Below are 17,732 nucleotides of genomic sequence, written 5' to 3'. Positions count from 1 at the left end.
GGCGGGCAAAAATGACCCAGCTTAGGTCTGAGAAGGGGCAGCACCTAGGACCTGGCCATTGTCTCTGAAACGGTGGTGCCGGTGAAATTTCCAGCGTCCAAAACCTTCCAGCTGCCCCCAGGTTAGATGCAGCCCATAGGCTATAGGTTGTCTACACCTGCACTAGATTAAAAATGAAGCCTTTAAAATTGTAAGGGCTTGGGATTTTTTAAAAACTAATATGTGCACTCTTAGGTGTGCAAACATCTACACATAATGCACAAGATAAACCCAAAGATTTCAAATAGCAATCTGTAGTGTCAAGACTATTCTGACCTGTTGTTCTTTTTCCAAGTTCTGTAGAAAAATTGCCCCATTATTTTTTTTCCATAGTCACTATGCAAGTGAAAGGTAAGAACTGGCACTTCCAAAGGGGGTGCCCTGTTTCTAACAAGGGGTGCCGCAGCTCTAAAAAGGTTGAGAACCACTGATCTTAGAGCATGTGCCAATAGTTTGCTTTTTCACATTTCACTCGGCCTGGTCCTGGATTCTACCCCATGTGATTCCAGCAGTACCCCTTTGACTGGAAAGATTGCAAGTAGGCACAGTGATTCATTTAGATTGTATTGTGGCATGTGGGCCATTATTCCTTGCAGGGAAACCTCACCCCTTTATAGAGTCCTGTGAATCTCCATGTAGGTGCAGGGATTTGCTTGAAAGATCTCAATTTTATGTTGTAACCTTTTCAGAGAAGAGGCTTCGTCTTCTCATGTGCTTGTACAGCTTTCGAGTCTAATAGAGTCCTAAAGTTGTTGGGGTCTTGGGGAGAAGGGGGCGCATAACTTAAAATTAAAAGCTAGATGGGCATGAAGTTAGGCTGTGATGCTTGTTTTGATAAGACCTGATTTTTTTTTTTTTTTTTTTTTTTTTTTTTTGCATTTAAATTGGGAGAACATGCAATCTCTCATTGTTATGATGTCCCATGTAGAAATAAATGTTCAGATTAGATTTGAGTCACGAAGGTGAAAACGTTCAAAACAAAGCAAGCATTATTCTGAAAGAAGTACGAGAATTCTTCAGGACAGGTGCTGCAGTTGCCAAGGCATCATTTCAAAGTGAGATGGAGAGTATGTGGGTTGAACTTGAACTTAATTAATAAACAATTATCATGTGTCACCTTAAGTCTCAATGCATGGAATCTTTTTAATAAGAAAAGAACATCTAAGAAATTCTTTTCAATTGTGTTGATAGCTAGCTCACTGCTTGCTGAACGCTCTTTCCTTTTGGACCCGTGTAAAGCGGGATCACTCCATGGCTGATGTTTGGCACTTCTGTTTTCAGTGGGAGTTTAAATTTCAGTGGTGGCAGTAGCTGGGTGACCTGGACTATATCACGGACACTCTTCCTACAATAGGAGCTGTCAGAGAAGTTCTACGTGGGATGCCTACTGGAGAATACAGTACCGACTGCTTTGTGTGGGCCTAACCACATGAGGGCTGGCTGATTTTGTACACAAATGTAAATTGTTCACTCCACATCCTGGAGTAGGTGCACGTAGTGGATGGTGTTATAGAGGCTTGCCACTAGGTGATGACCAAGCAGATGGTAGCTGATTTGCCTCGAGTAAACAGCTACCCTAGGATAGGTTGTGGACAGAAGACGCTGTGGCCGCATCCAGACATGCATTTGTGTCTGGATCCATATATTCTGTGCCGCTGCTAGTTGTCCATGGAGAACATCTGTGCTACACATGCTCTGACCCATGGCAAGATACCCCGAGTGGGGTAGGGAATCCAGGGGTCAAAAAGCCCCTCTGCTGCTCCCTTGGCAGCGTGGAGAACAACTGAACTTGCAGTGTGTGGCGCCACAGGCGTGTCTGCCATGTCACATACTGTATGACCACTCTCATCTGGATGCGGTCTATAATTTTAATTGGTGGTGTTTTACCCATGTTGCTTTTAGGAATAGTTCAGTGTTGGATTGGGTAAAGCTACCCTCATAGAGGGCTTTTCTTATCTTTCCACACTCTATCTATACCAGTGTAAAGTCTAATTATACTGGTGGAAACGTTATCTACCCAGGCAGCGAGGCCACATTCCACTGGTGAAATTATAGATCCAACCATATGTAAAAAACTAAAATGAGGTGTGACAAGGTTAAGTGTTATTCATAAGTGCTCTATTTTCACCATACATCCTTAGAGGCTGAAAATTTTTTCGTTTGCAAGTCTGAATCTGTTTTCTTAGACCAACGTAGAATGGAAGTGTAATCTTGCTTGTTCAGAGATGTGCCTTACCTATGCAGGGGGGCTTTTCACCAAGTGATTGAACTGTTTGATATAGTGCAACATGGGGGGAGGAAGAAGGAATATAGTTTTCTTGCTTTTTGTGTGGCTGATTTGGCCTGAGATAAAAAAGCTGACTCCACACAGCTCTTCTTTACAAGCTACTACTTAATCCCTTCCTTCATGAGGTGAAAGGCTGCTGTTTTAAGTAATTGGCCATCATATTGAAAACAATATAATTAACACTAATGAGAAACAGATGGAGTATTCTCACTAGAATTTCGGCATCTTCAAAACACTTAGATTGCTTTTGGTCCAACCAGATTTAAAAAACCAAACAAAATGAGGTGTGATGGGGTTAGGTTTTATCAAAAGCCTGAATGATCAAAACTTTTTTTTTTCAAGCTCTTCAAAAAGATTCCAGTGTCTTTTGATTGGTATTGAAAGATGTTTTTAGTATTTACAACTAATATTTTACAGTATTATGATAATGCACGATAGCTGGAAAGTGAGCCAGAGTAGTCTGTTTTTACCGTTCAAACTGAAGATAATGCAGACAGCAAAAGCACCAGCAACACAAAGGTTGGTTGTTAAAACAAGAGCTTGCAAAGGAGACCGGGCAGGCACTCATTCCTCATCAGGGGTGCTGGTAATTCAATAGATGATATCGCTCTGGAGGCTGTTCTTAAGGTTCACTCTGGGGATGAAATACAAAACAGATCTTGACAATTTGTGGTTATTAAAGATCCTGTAGCAGCCTGATTTTAATGTGTTTAATCTCTAGATGTACTGGTCAGATTCCTAACTTTATAACTCCTTAATTAAATTTGTCTTGCAGCCTAGCTTCATGTAGGATGCTCCTTTCCTGCTTTAGGTTGTTGGATGACGTTTTCTGGGGATCTTCAACAGAGGCTGCTCTGTTCAGTATCAGAAATGATGCTCTTTGAGTATTGGATGGAGAGGTTTTGCAGATATGTATTTTTTTTAGCTGTGCTATGACGTTTATTTTTTGTTAAGTGTATAGATATCTTCTGAGCCCTGAATATTGCAAGGTAACTTAAGTTCTAGCAGAAATCCTTCTTGAAGAGGCTATTCTAATTACAACTGCTACATTCCTCATAGGCTGAAATGCATTATTTTCCCCTCATTTCTTTTAGGTGGGCAGTATCTAACAGAGAAATGCTTATGGCACAGAACAGTTCCCTGGAATTCAAACTGCACAGATTATATTTCATTAGTTTATTGATGGGCGGAACAGCAAACCAGAGAGAGGCATTGCAGTATGCTAAAAACTTTCAGCCGTTTGCTCTGAACCATCAGAAAGGTAAGTGACTTTTTAGTCATTTCAAAGTAATGCATTTGGTTCCAGGCACTTGCTTTGAATTGCATTAGTCTCTTACTTCTGTGTTTGTGTCTAATGAATTATTTACATTTTTAGTGGAAGATGATGGTTACTTAATACAAGAACGTGTTTGGGAGGAAGTGGTGATGCTTCAGTGATGTCTTAAATTCTAGGGAACAAAAGGAACAGTGTTTTAAAAGTAGTTGCTATAAGCAATAACCATTTCAGTAATCCCTAGGTGAAACTAAGGCCATACATTTTATGCATGTTTTAGGCACTCTAGCTGCTAAGTATGGGGGTAGGAATAGTGGGTGGGTGAGATCAATGATGTGGAGGAAGATGTTTGCTTTCTGTGTCTTCTTCATGTTCTTTCTATGCCTCATTTAAGATTCATATCAGTTTTGGTCTACAGCGAGGAGAAAGTTGACATGCATATTCAATATATAATTGAATAGGCTTTTAAAGTCATTTACCTGGTGTTTTGCTTTACTCCCTTTAACCCCTGCCCTCCCCCCATCTTTCCCACCCACTTGCAATTGTACTGATCCCTTCTTGCTTCGCAGCACCTCCCACAAGGAGTTAGTTTAAAAATAAACCCTCGAGATGACAGGCACCGACAAAGTCTGCCTAAGAAACTTGTGGTAGCAACTTGAATTTTAAAATCATTTTTCTTTTATCATATTTGGGAACACTGTCTCTCTCACAGTGAGCTTTGCCCCTGCATCCTCACAGTTTTGAATTATTTTCAAAATAATGGCAATATACAGAGCCATTCAGAATATCATTCTAATGTTCATGGATTTATTTTAAAATACTGATCGCCGCAAATATTGTCATGTTGATGCAGAATGAAATAGAGGTGCACTAGGTACTCTTTTTAGACTTCTGCCATTGCATAGAATCATAGAAAGCTGTGAATGGTAATGTAGGTAATAACATTTTATTGTCCCAAGTTTCAAATTGTTATATCCAGCTTGTCATAAGATCTAACAGTTAATTAGTCCGCAGTTAAAGGAAGAGATATTTTTTCTATGGTGGCTATGTCCATATTTGGTCCAGATCGCTGTGTATCTTAGTATAATTGAATATTACTGATTTGCTGTATAGTCGGATTATGTATGGCTTCTTATCAAAAGGCCAAAAGCTCAGAGTAGTCTTCTAATTAAGGCATAAAACCGTGTAAATGTAATGGTCTTGATCATTCTTGTCTTTCACAGATATTCAGGTTTTGATGGGCAGCTTGGTGTACCTGAGACAGGGTATCGAGAACTCTCCGTACGTTCATCTACTAGACGCAAACCAGTGGGCAGACATTTGTGACATCTTCACAAGGGATGCCTGTGCTCTTCTGGGTCTCTCAGTTGAATCACCTCTTAGTGTTAGGTAGGCCATCTTGCATTTCAGTGCTTCTGAGGTCAGGTGCCTTCACTTTTTCAGCTGAAGGTTGCAGTGGAAACTTGCTGAGTAAAAAAGAGCCCTATCTAGATTACATTAAACAGTCATCTGTGGGCGCACACTTCAATGGGTCCCGGGAGCTATGACCCCCTCCAGCATGCAGTGCTTTGTTGTGAGCCAGGTGGCCATCCACTGCGCCCCATATGGAGCATTACATAATGAGACATAAGTTCTGAAGGTCACACATCTGTATGCAAGAGAAGAATTGACACCAGCCATTTTGTGTTGAAGCAGATGTGCTGAGGATTTTCACCACTGCTTGGCAATTGAAAACCCCAGCCATTTCTTGACCTGCTGTTTCCGTTAGTTGTTCTTGCTGCTTTATCTTTGATCAAGTCATCTTTTGCATTGCTTCTATGATGAAGCTCTGTTTTAAAGGGTGGTGAATGGTGATTTCAGGAGATAGAATATGCAGTAAAGTCATTAGAATTCACAATTTGCAGAGGTGAAAACTTGTATATTTTCATGCCCCGTTGCTGCTACAACTGAAAATGCAGTAGTCTGCTGCAGACCACTAGAAATATAAAAAGTCAACTGACTCTTTCCACCCTTTCTTCAGATAATGCATAGATAGACACCATATAGTCATTAGGCTGTACATCCCAAAGTGCATCATCTTTACATTCCAATTTTCCTTTTAGAGGTAAGGCGAGAAATAAGTGGTTTTCCTCCTGCAAGGAGTCTCGGTTCCTGACAAAAGCTCCATTATGTTTTCATGGTTATCTCCTTGCTTGTTAACATCAGTAATAGTCTTCACTTAGTTTACCTAATTTTAAAGAGGTGCAAATTCTTTTATGCAGGATTTCACAGAGAGTTAATTGTACGTACATGAGTCATAGGTATTAAATTTTTTTTTAAGGACACATTTTGTTTGGCATAGCAAAGCTGAAAGGAAAAAAAATTCAACTGAATCTACATCCTTTTAGCAGCAGCATTTATTAGTTGACCTTACTTTGGGTGAATAAAATCCAGTCACTTAGTATTTGCTTATTGACATTGACTTGAATGTTGGCACCATAATGCACACAGTTCATTATCAGTACAGGCGCCCATGACACTGCTAATGATGTGGAAAAAATCCCTCCCTTTTATTGATACTCATGTTAGACAGTTGCCTTGAAATCACCATGAAATCAGTCGAGCCGAGGTGTTTTTAACTGTGACTGGTGTGGGGACACCTTAGAGTTTTCCTGTTTATACCCTGTATGTGATTACGGCATGAAAATGGCTCAGATAGTGAAGTGACTCCCTGAGTTATGCAGCAAGTTGGGTAGCAATACTGGTATCAGAACTCTGGTTTTGAATAGGTGTGGAAGTGGGTGGTCAGTGCAAAAGATTTGTACCTTCTCATAACTTCGCAGAAAGGCATGTTCCTGCTTACTGCTGAAACCTAGTAGTGTACTTTACTAGTATGAGGACATATTGGGATAGACTGCAAAGCATCAGAGCACCCTCATTTGCCCAGCCACTGGCCACACTTGGTGCTTACATCCACTGAGGGGTTTGTCTGAAGAGGCTTCATTTTCATCTTGGTCTAAGAGCCGAGGTGTAGAGACAAGTATTCCTCCTAAGTTGTACCTATGTTCCATCAAGGAATGATTGCAGGACAAGTACTTACATACAGCACCTTAGGCTACATTTGAACTGCGTTTTAGCCACCCTTATTGTGTACTTATTTCTCTGTACGGTATATAAGACAGCATGACTGTCAGCTCCTTTTTCCTCTTGCATGGTGGAAAGTGAAATAAAACAGTACAATCAAGCACTTGGCTTGTAAACTTTGGAGCTTGGATTGACTTTTCTTCTGTGCTCTTTACAGAGCCTACCACAATGGAGCTCTGATCTACAATGGGAGTGGCTTAGACACTGTGTTAATACAAATAACAACTCAGATCATTGATATGATCCACTTGGATCATTTTCTTTCCTCTTTGTAGGTAACAGAGCCAAGAGTTTTACCATGGTAGTTCTTAGTACCACATTGAGGAGGTAGGACCTTGAGAGGTAGTTGTTCTTAAAACAGCTTTCTGTATTAATACTTTTCTTATTCTGCAGTTTTTCAGCAGGTTGTGTAGCATTGCCAGCTCTAATTAATATCAAAGCTGTGATTGAACAAAGACAGTGCACTGGAGTTTGGAATCAGAAAGACGAACTGCCGGTGAGTATGCACTGGACTTCAGACAGACTGGACGTAACTTTTGAGGGTCTCTTATTCTGCAAGCAGGAGCAGTTCTGTCACTCTGTCACCAGCAAAGTCCATCTGAGGGACATGCACTAATTGTGCATGCTGTTAGTGCATGTCACAATACAAAGGGGAAGGAAAAAATTAGATTAACATCTTTCAGCTGGACTTGAGCTCCACATACAGCTTGCTCTTGTATTGCTACACTACTGGGTCTGCTTGAAGTAAGCAGGAGCAGCCTTGTTGGCAAAGACTGGGGGGACTGAGTTGCAGCCCTTAGTTCTACTTTTAGAGCAGCTCGGTGGTAATAAATTCCAGATTACTGCCGTGACCATGTTCATGAAACTGTTCCGCACTTTGTCCCTGCTGAACTGCATCTGATTTTTTTTTTTTTTTTTTTTTTTTTTTTTGCATCCTTGATTTTCATCCCCTTAGCCCCCAAGAGTGAAATCGGTAGGCAGTTTTTCTCCTTGAAATCAACCCATCTGAGCGGAGGAAGAGTTTTTGCATAGGCCAGTATCTCACACCTTGGTAACTGAAAGAAGTGAACTGAAGCAATTGCATGTAACTCTTGAGGTGAATCTAGAGTTGAAGTGGGACTATTCATGGCTGCCCTAGGGGATTTGCATAATCACTTCTAGTTAGTTAGTTGCTGATGGGGATTGATCATCCAGCTCCCTTTAGCCTGCTTTGAAAATCTCTGCCTAGAAGTTGAAGTCTTTGTGGGCCATCAGGTCTGTTAACTTGCCAGTGCAGATTTATGCTCTGCTATACATCTCTTACAATTGTCACAATATCCTGAAAAAATGTAAAGCAGTCTGACTGAAAATGCCTATGAAATTTTTCTGGCTGGAAATCTGTAGACATCAACATGGATCCTGCTGCTGTATTGAAGTGTGGTTAAATAAGTGCCACTGCATTAGAGGATCGCTAATTGTTGTCTTCTGGAAACATGATGACTCAAAATAGATGATAAACTTAATTTGTTTTACGCAGATTGAAGTGGACCTTGGTAAAAAGTGCTGGTATCATTCAATATTTGCCTGTCCAATTCTTCGTCAGCAAACAACAGATAATAATCCACCTATGAAACTAGTCTGCGGTCACATTATCTCAAGAGATGCTCTGAATAAAATGTTTAATGGCAGCAAGTAAGTATCATTCTTATACAGGTAGCAAAGTCTGGACGATAACAAATTGAATTCGGGGAGAGAGCAGAATATAATTACAAAATTGGTGGAAGCTAGTTAAGTTAACTTTATGGACAATGCTTTTGAAGCAGTGGCAGCATTTGGTGTAGCTATAATAAGGGGCTCGCTTCATAGGTTTATATCACTTCTGAAATATCCTTCATTTTGACAGAAGTAATAAGTACCAATGAATTATTGCATTTAAACGGGGGAGAATTCTTGGAGAAAACCTGAGAAGTCAATTACTTTTGAGCAGACCATTATTTCTGCTGAGGTAATTCCATCCTAGACGTTTAAGTGCCTAATGAATGCGGGTGTCGTCATGTCTTTTGGAGAGAGACCACATTAGAAGGAAAGAAAGTATTTTTTTAGGAAAGGAACATATACAACTACAGGTTTTATAAAGAAGAGTTTCACACAACCTAATAAAATAAACATTTTTATAAAGGACATTTTTGGAAACTACTGTATTTACCCAAATCCAAGACAACACTGAATTTAAGATGACCTCCCCAATAACTAGATTGTTCATATAGTGAGTTTATACATTTGTTATAATTTTCCATGTATAGAATATAATTATTTGGATGGTCATCTTAAATTCATGCCCTCACTGCTGCGCTGGGGAAAGCAGTGGCAGGGGAGGAGATGGGGGGGGTACAGATTGGGGAGGTAGTGAGACAGTGGAGGGAGCAAGCAGTGAGGGGTCAAACAGCCCCCTATCCCCCTCCGCTCCACTTGCCCCTCTTGTGCCTCCCTTCCTGCTGCCTCTGTCCCCCAGCCTGTTTTCCTCCTCTGCCCTGTTCCTCCCCTCCCCTTTCTGCTTACACTTGCATTGCAGCAGGCTCCATCTCTGCTCCAGCTGCTGCTGCTGCTACCAGCCTGGGCTTGGGCTTGCTGCACTGGAGCAAGGGTGGTGGCGCAGGGGACAGGCAGCAGCTGTCTGTTCTCCCACCACCTCATACTTGATTCCAAGATAAAGGGCCTGCCCCTCTCCCTCCTCCACATGGCAAATGAAGAAAGAAACCTATTTTTGGAATTGAGTACATACGGTAGTACCCGAGGCCAGTGGGACTCGCTTGGCACGTCTACACATGATGCTACGTTGCTGGTCACAAACCGTGATGCCACAGCTACATTGCTATAGCAATGCACTCCCTTGTTATAGTTATTGCTACAGCGATGTAGCAGCTAAAAATAACCATGCGCACAGTGCAATACGGGCTGTTACTACACCATCTTTTAGTACAAAAGGAAGTACTAAATGACAGTGCAGTAACAAAGGCATCGTTGGGACACGTGTGGACGTACCCACTAATTTTTAAACCGTAAACCAAAGTGAAAACGATCGGTCTAATTTCTGAGTTCAAACTGAGCAAAATACAACAACCAATCACATGGGATAAAATGATGAATGAATTTTAAGATCTAATGTCATTGTTTTTAATAAACGGAGCGGGAATAACAAGGTAAGTGACAAAAGAGCATTTGAAAACGTGTATATAACTGATTGGGGCCCTTCTTAAGGGTAGGAATCTGTCAGTGGAGCCAAGTAGAGCATATTGAATAAGAACACGTAGTCATTCCCTTTCTTGTCTATGGTATCATATTTAACTGAGAGCTTGGCGCCACTGTAGCAAAATAATGCACGAAAATGCTTAGTGGTCTGTTATTTCAGCTGTTGGAGATCTCTAGTGCTATCTCTGTGCTGCTTTGCTGCTTGGTTTTTTGCTTTTGTACACTTCTAACACGCTGTCTTTGTCTCTAGATTAAAATGCCCCTATTGTCCCATGGAACAGAGTCCTGGAGATGCCAAACAGATATTTTTCTGAAGCAAAGATTCAATATGCAGCTTGTAAGGGACACTCTCTAAATTACAGGTGCATTTCAAAAGAAGTGAAAAACAAAACACTTGTTTCATTTTATGCAGCAGACTGAGGACTCCTGTGTTTATATAAGCTAATGCTACGGAAACTTTGCCAACATTTAGTGGAAATGCTACAAAAATTAATATTACCATAGGGCTTTACTATACTCTTGGTCTCCATACCTGATCAAGTTACTACACCAGCAGTTGTCATTCAATGCAGGTTTTTGTACTTAATGAATTATATGGTGACTTTTTACTTTTTAAAAGCTGAAACCTGATCACCCCCCACCCCCATATGTTTAATATTCTTCCTGCTATTATTCTGTCATCCTCTTAATAACAGTCACCTTGAAGAATGTTTGTGGAAAAAGTTTTATTTCCTGTAATGTGTACATAATTAAAAGTAAATACTTCAGAAAAAAGTTTGATAAATTGAATAGTGGTTATAAAACTAATTTGTATTTTTTTCGCCGGAAAAAAAAAAAAAAGCTGTGATATATTCTGAATTTTCTTTCAAACATTTTTTTTCAGATTTTACATAACTCAAAGTAAATGTGCATATATATAAAATTATATAAATATATAGCTCTGAGGGGCTAACTCTTAAGTTCCATCGCTAACTTTATAAGGTTGGTGTATGGATAAATTACTACTGGAATGAAGTGGAATAGGAAAATCTGTTTCCTTTGTTTTCATGATCGAGAACTGTTTGCGTACTAGATTATTCAATAAAATGGAACTCAGAAGTGGAAATGCTTTTAGTCAATGACATTTGCTCTTTGGCCTTTGTAATCATGTTCTTTGAACTTTGTATTCAGGATTAGGCAATCAATGTCATGTTGCTGTATAGTTTAATAGACATTATAGTGTGTTATTTATAAACCGTTAGCAGAGCCAAATGAAGTGTAGAAGTATTCATTGTTCAATGGTGGTGGGGGGGAAGCATGTTCTGCTGCAGCCTACAGATCACAAATCTGCACCTTGCAGAATTAGGCCCTATATTCTCATATTAAAGGTAGCAAATTTTCAGTAGCTTGAGAACACTTTTGCTTTTAGCCTTGTTTTTCATAGTAGCCTATTACTGCTAACTCCACTTTTTCTGCTCAATTTGTCATATTGTTGACTAGGTAAATTTGTACTTATAAACCAGGTGTAGATCATGGCAGTTAGACCTTTTCTAGTGTGCGTATATTTGTATTTATTGCACTGTCCTATAGTAGGGCGAGCAGCCACACAGTGTGCTAAGCTCCATGTAAAATATATTTCTGTATTTGTGTAATAAAAGAAACCAAGCTTATATGGTTGAATACTGACACACTGGTTGAATGCACTAGCACAATGCACTACAGAGGAAAACGTCTGTCAGACCTCTACGCGTTGAATCCCCGTGTCATCTGACTTAAGAGACGGACTTGGACTCTAGTGAATCGGTGGCAACGGACCCCCCCACCCCTTTAATGAGACGTTAAAAGGAAAACTCGAAACAGAGTAACCTTTCAATATGTATAATACGTGTGTTTAAACATGGAGGTGTATGACTTTCTGCAAAAATTACATTGTATTCATACAGAGTTCAAAAAACAAAACCTGGGTTAACAAATGGTAAAATCAACAATAAACGGGTGAGGATATTATTTTCCATGTAGGCTTTCTAGTCTTGCTGAAATTACTTTTAAACTTTGATCTTCAGAGGTGTTGGGGTTTGGGAATTTTGGTGAAATGGTTTATGTATTGTAAAGGATAATTATGTAAACGTGGTTCGAAAGAGATTCAGCTTTGTTCTATATAGTGGTATCCCACATGCTGATACACCAGGATCAGTCTAAACAGATGTTAATATTCATGGATGCCTACAGTAAGAATTGTCCATAAATGCAAATGAGGCAGTTTTTATTAAGCAATTCAGATTCTCTCATGTAGTCAACTTGTGCTCGTTGTAGTAGGGCTAGGTGAGATATGGGAATTATCTGTGAACCAGTTTATTGCTTCCTCATTTTCTGTCTGCCTCTCCTAGTCCCTAATGAGCTATTGTGGCTGGCAGTACTCTCCAGAAGTACTACTTAGCCCCTGAAGATGGCTGGTGTCATCCATATTCCCCAGCAGCACTAAATTAGGGGACATGAGTGGCTCCATATGAATGGCCTGTACAGGCTCTATACCCACCCACTCTTCTTATGGACCCCCACTCCTCTTTGGAAATCTCTGTCCACAAAGCTCTCTCCTTCTTACACTCCATGCTTTCTGCACGTCTTTTCACAGCATGCTAATGAAGTGAACTTGGGTTCACGAAAGCTTGTGCTCCCGATATGTAGTTAGTCTGTGGAGGTGCATATCTACCTTGCCTTCTCACAAAGCTCGAGACAGGTTCTGCTTTTGCCGTGGCTGAGAGTACAGAAGAACCGGCAGGATGAGGCACCTGGCCACGGTGAGTGTTTTGACTGTAGATTTTTTTCCAGTATACAGTGCCTGTTGCCTTGCCTGTCCTCTGAATCTCCCGAGTTTTCTTTTGGTGAGGATGAGGAATTCAATGAGAGCACCGATCAACACTTCATTCCTAGCTTGGTGCACGGGGCAATCTTTTCCTTGTCAGATCACTGCCTTCCCTGATCTTTCCCAGATCACTGAATTGTCTGGTGTCTCTAAGGTGAAGCTTGATGAAGTACAGATTTGGGTTGACTGAAGCTTTTTCCTCACTGATGTCTCTGGGCTTGCTGTGCGAATGCATGCTGAGTTCTCTCCTCTTTATTCTGTCACTCCAATGTTTCCACCATCTCTGTGCTTTCCCTGGCAGGTCTCGGAGAGGCATGCTCAGCATCTCCCCTAGCTCCTTTCTCCGGCACGCGTGCCAGCTCTTGAAAAGGAGGCAGTGCAGCTGACTTAAAGCAGTGCTGAGTACAGATTCTACCTCTGGCCTGCTTATAATAGCACATGCTTAGGGCTCTCCTAAGTCATCTCTAGTGCCTTATTTCTGGGAGTTGCACATGCACCCCAAAGCTGGGCTTCACAATAGTGTGTCTAGGCATTGCCCAGAGGTAGTATAGATGTGCCTCTAGTCTCTAGCCTAAAGGGCAGCGAGTGTGATGCAAGCAACCTCCCTTGACATCTGCCTCCCTACATCCTTGTAGATGATGTACAAATAATTTAACCAGTCCCCCTTCTTCCCAAACATTTATGCTATGAAGCCGTGTTTTTCCTTTACCCACATAAATATAATTAATTTGACGTAATCAGCTGACTGCAACGTGCAATTGCAGTTCCTGCTAATGAGCGTGTTTGGTTTAGCAATGAGGATTTATTATTTTGAAACTCCTTAAACAGCGGATGCTAGTGGTTTTGAAACATTTAAAATAACCCACGTCCTTAAAACAATGGATGGGTGTTAGCAAGCATTTTCACAGCACGTGCCATGTTTAAATCCTGAGATGGCGTAAATACCTTCCTTTCTATTTGGGGCAGAACAGACTAGCTTCTCCCACTTACCATTCCTCTGGCAACTCCAGAAATTGCTCACATTAAAAAACAGAAGAGCATTTAATTTAATGAATTTTTAGTGGTCTTCAATGAGCAGCTGAGCTTAGAGAAATGCTGCACACACCAGTGTTTGTGTCTTTTAAAAATTGTGCTAAAATATCAGGTCTTTCTCTACTCTTAGTTAAGAAGTCAGCGTTGGAAGTCTGTCTCCATTTACTGTTTTAGGACCATGTTTCAAGCCCTTGAACAGCACTTTTATATAGTCCTAATACAGTCGCTTGCTATGCGATGATCAAAATGCTGTTACTTCATATAGGGATACTAGGGCCAGGCATGTGGCTGAATCGTTGTCATGGGCAGCAAGGAAGTTTGGCGCCTGGGGCAAGCCTGCAGTGGCAGCCCGCCCTCACCCTGCACACAGATCCGGGGAGTATATGCCCACCCATTCTCGCCTGGGAGTGCATGCAGCGGTGGGAACTGCCCTCCCCCCACCCACTCCCCTAACTGAGCTGCTTGCAGCTCCATCCCATGCTCCACCCCGACTGGGCAGCGCCTGTTGGCACCCCTTTGCTTTGGTGCCTGGGGTGGTCGCTCCACTTGCACCCCTTTGCTACAGCGCTGATCACAGGCATGTGTTGCTTCTGAATCCAGCATCAAGATTGCACTTTTGTCCTTCTCATGCTCTTAAGGCAAAAAAGGCCACTAATGATGACTGATAATAATGTGCTTGACGGAGACATGGCTGGCCCTTAAGGAAAGATTTTTCAACCCCATTATACTGTTACGATTCCTTTGATATATGTTTTATAAAGGTCTGATAATGTTATATTATGGTGTCATGGCTTGCTAGTCTTTGTGTTTTTGTAGATGGTCATAAAATCACCTGTAGATGGTGTTACCAAATAGGGTAATAAGCATCCTGTTTGGACTATCAATTGATTTACCATTTTTGAAAACCTCTGTTTAATAACCCTGTGTAAACTGGACTGTAAATATAAAGTGTGATCAGGTTTTACAGAAGTACGTAGCTCTTGGGACGTGCACAACTGCAGCAGCTGAGGTCGATAGTTTTTATGGCCCTGTGGCTGCCTTGTTAGCACTGGCAGGCTTGTTGCTTGTTCAGTACCTTTTAGCGCTGGTCAGCTCTAAGGCCTGATAAAGGAGCTTATTTCTGCCCTAACTTCAGAACCATAAACTGCAGGCAGAGGTGACCAACCGATTGCTCCTGCCAACAAAAAAATTGCGTTGCTTCTCAGCAAAGTGCTGTATTGATTTCAATCTTCCCTCTATGCTCCAGGTTGCCAATTAACTATGAAAGCTGTGCAGTAAAACCCGCTTAGTCATAACTTCTCCAATTCCAGGAAAATCAAATGGGGAAGGCAGAGCATTCTGCTTTTCGTTCTGCTCAAACTCTCTCTTTTCACTGCAGATAACTTTAAAAATAGACGGTCCAGATTATGTCCGTCAGTGCTGGGACTCTGGACTGAAGACCTGGCTAGTGGGAACTCTGGAGTGAAATTCCCCTTGCTGAGATTTCTTTATGCCGAGCCATTGGGGCTACAAGATCTGTTTCCTGCTAAGGGAAAATAGGTTGTTGTTTCCCCTACCCAAGATGCAGGATCTGCTAAGTATGTGTCCTCCCCTACCAGACATTGCACTGGCCCCAACCCTCAGCAATACTGTCCTCTGTTAATAGACACTCCCTAATTCATGGCTTTATGCAAGAGCTCTCTTAAAAAACAAAAAAAGCAGCCTCAATCTGTGCTACTCATCCGGGGCTTCTCCTTGGGGCCCAAGGACAAATAACGCAACTCCTCTGCTTTCGTCTGCATACTTGCCACCCTATATCTAGCCCAATTGCCCTAGAGCAGGGGTGGGCAAAATGTGGCCCGGGGGCCGAATGCGGCCTGCCAGGCTATTCCATCCAGCCCGTGGGGCCCCTAAAAAATTTAGAAAATTAATCTGCCCTGGGCTGCCTGTCATGCGGCCCTTGATGGCTTGCCGAAACTCAGCGGCCCTCTGCCCAAAATAATTGCCTGCCCCTGCCCTAGGGGCACCTTCACAGGAGGGTGATGATGGTCTGGGAATGGGGACATGATTTGGGTTTGAATAATGCATGTAAAACAGCCTGGTGTGTTGTCATGGGACTGCTGAATCGCGTCGGATCCCTAAACTGCGAGTGTATATCTATAAGGATGGATTCACTGTTCTTTGGGAAACAAAATATATGAGTACAGGTCTCCTTCGCTTTATGCAGGTTCTGTCTGTGCAAATTCACTCTTATGCGATGATCCTTTTTATGCCAAAAATTCATTATATGCAAGGCAAATTCACTCTTATGTGACCGGTGTGGTAGAAGCCTGACATCAGCTGCTTTGTGCAGTGCGTTGCAGGAGTGACGTGCACCAAGATATAGTTTTCTGTGTGGATCTGTGCTCCTCGCTTGTCTGTCGCATGTTTCTGTAGTTGCCACCTCCATTATGATAGTGCCCTGTGCTTGCGTGCACTGTCTACTGTTGGCGAATACCAAAATTGTCTTCTAAAAGTGGTAGAAATGGGTCTGGGGGTCAGTACAGTTGAGGTCTTGGAACGTATCCCTATTTGTTACATTGTAAAGCGGGTTCCCTTTATGCGAATTTGAGTTATCCGCCATTTTTCAGGAACGCATGTACAGCATAAAGCGAGGGAAACCTGTACTCACAATTTTTTCCTCTAAGTAGCAATATAACATTCAGAAGAGTCACGGCAGCTTTGTTGCAGTTATAACCAATACGAGAAAACTATAGTGCATATAGTGGAAATGGTGTCTAAAATAGCCCTGTCCAGTCACATTGAATCCCACATTTTATGGCTGCACTTAAACCTGCATTTTATAGCCCTGTCCAGTCGCATTTAAACCTGCATTTTATGGCTGAACATCTTTGATATTGGTGAAGCACTTGGCAACAGCCTTGAGAGGGGTCACGTAAGTACCCAGTAATGTGACTGGAGTCTGTCTTTTTTTTTGTAGCATGGAAATTGTGGAGTGGCTGCAGGGGCAGTCTGTTTATTGGTTGTAGCCATGTTGGTCTAAGGCATGGGTGGGGAAAATGTGGGCTGGGGGCCTGATGCGGCCCATCAGGCCATTCTATCCGGCCTGCGGGGCCCCCTAAAAAATTTAGAAAATTAGTATTTATCTGCCCCCAGCTGCCTGTCATGCAGCCCTCGATGGCTTGCAAAAACTCATTAAGCGGCCCTCCACCCAAAATAATTGCCCCCCCCCCGGTCTAAGGACATCAGCAGACAAAGCTTTTTGGGTAAAGGTGATATCTTTTATTAGACCAACTAAATAGTTGCAAAAAATTGTTCTGTGCAAGCTTTTGGGCCCACACACCCTTCATCAGGCAAAGAAGAAACTGAAGCTGTTATGGGTTCTCCAAGGTAGAAAAAAAAAGCCAATCTGTAAAAAGCTGCTCTGTGAAAATGCAAATGCAGAATAGCTTGGGAGACTACAGCTGATAAGAAGCAGGCAGGTTACTTGGGGTGACCCGATGGCAAGCGGGATGTAGCATGCCATAAATCCGATGTCAATATTTAGTGCAGGCTTGGAAAATATATGTCACTCTTGAGTTTGGCTGCTGCTTTATGTTCTGAAATTTCCAATTCAAACGCAAAATACAATATCTTCCATATTTCAGGGTTGTTGGTTGCAGCCGTGTTGGTCTGAGGACACAGGCAGACAAAGTTCTTTGGGTAGAGCTATTACACCAGCTATTGTCTCCCAAACTATTCCCTATTTGTATTTTCACAGAGCAGCTTTTAATAAATCGGCCTCGTTTCTACCTTGGAGAACTCATAACAGCTTTAGTTTCTCTTTTGCCTGATGAAGGGCATGTGGGCCCGAAAGCTCGCAAAGAACAATTTGTTTTTGCAACCATTTAGTTGTTCTAACGAAGGCTATCACTTTTACCCCAAGAGCT

The 17,732-nt window shown here is 41.8% G+C and overlaps 1 protein-coding gene across 1 annotated transcript in view; it reads left to right on the top strand.

Annotated features, from left to right (window-relative positions):
• Window positions 1–11,947, top strand: part of RMND5A (required for meiotic nuclear division 5 homolog A) — a 42,174-nt gene extending 30,227 nt beyond the window's left edge. Inside the window, exons 5-9 of the mRNA XM_006271498.4 lie at window positions 3,421–3,587; window positions 4,823–4,988; window positions 7,116–7,218; window positions 8,239–8,393; window positions 10,201–11,947. Of these exons, the coding sequence (XP_006271560.2) occupies window positions 3,421–3,587; window positions 4,823–4,988; window positions 7,116–7,218; window positions 8,239–8,393; window positions 10,201–10,264 (655 nt within the window). The 3' untranslated portion in view covers window positions 10,265–11,947. The remainder of the gene's footprint in view (window positions 1–3,420; window positions 3,588–4,822; window positions 4,989–7,115; window positions 7,219–8,238; window positions 8,394–10,200) is intronic.
• The last annotated feature ends 5,785 nt before the right edge of the window (window positions 11,948–17,732 follow it).

The sequence above is a fragment of the Alligator mississippiensis genome, chromosome 2 (genome assembly GCF_030867095.1).
Source record: "Alligator mississippiensis isolate rAllMis1 chromosome 2, rAllMis1, whole genome shotgun sequence".
NCBI lineage: Eukaryota > Metazoa > Chordata > Crocodylia > Alligatoridae > Alligator > Alligator mississippiensis.
This window is presented reverse-complemented; position numbering and strand designations above follow the sequence as displayed.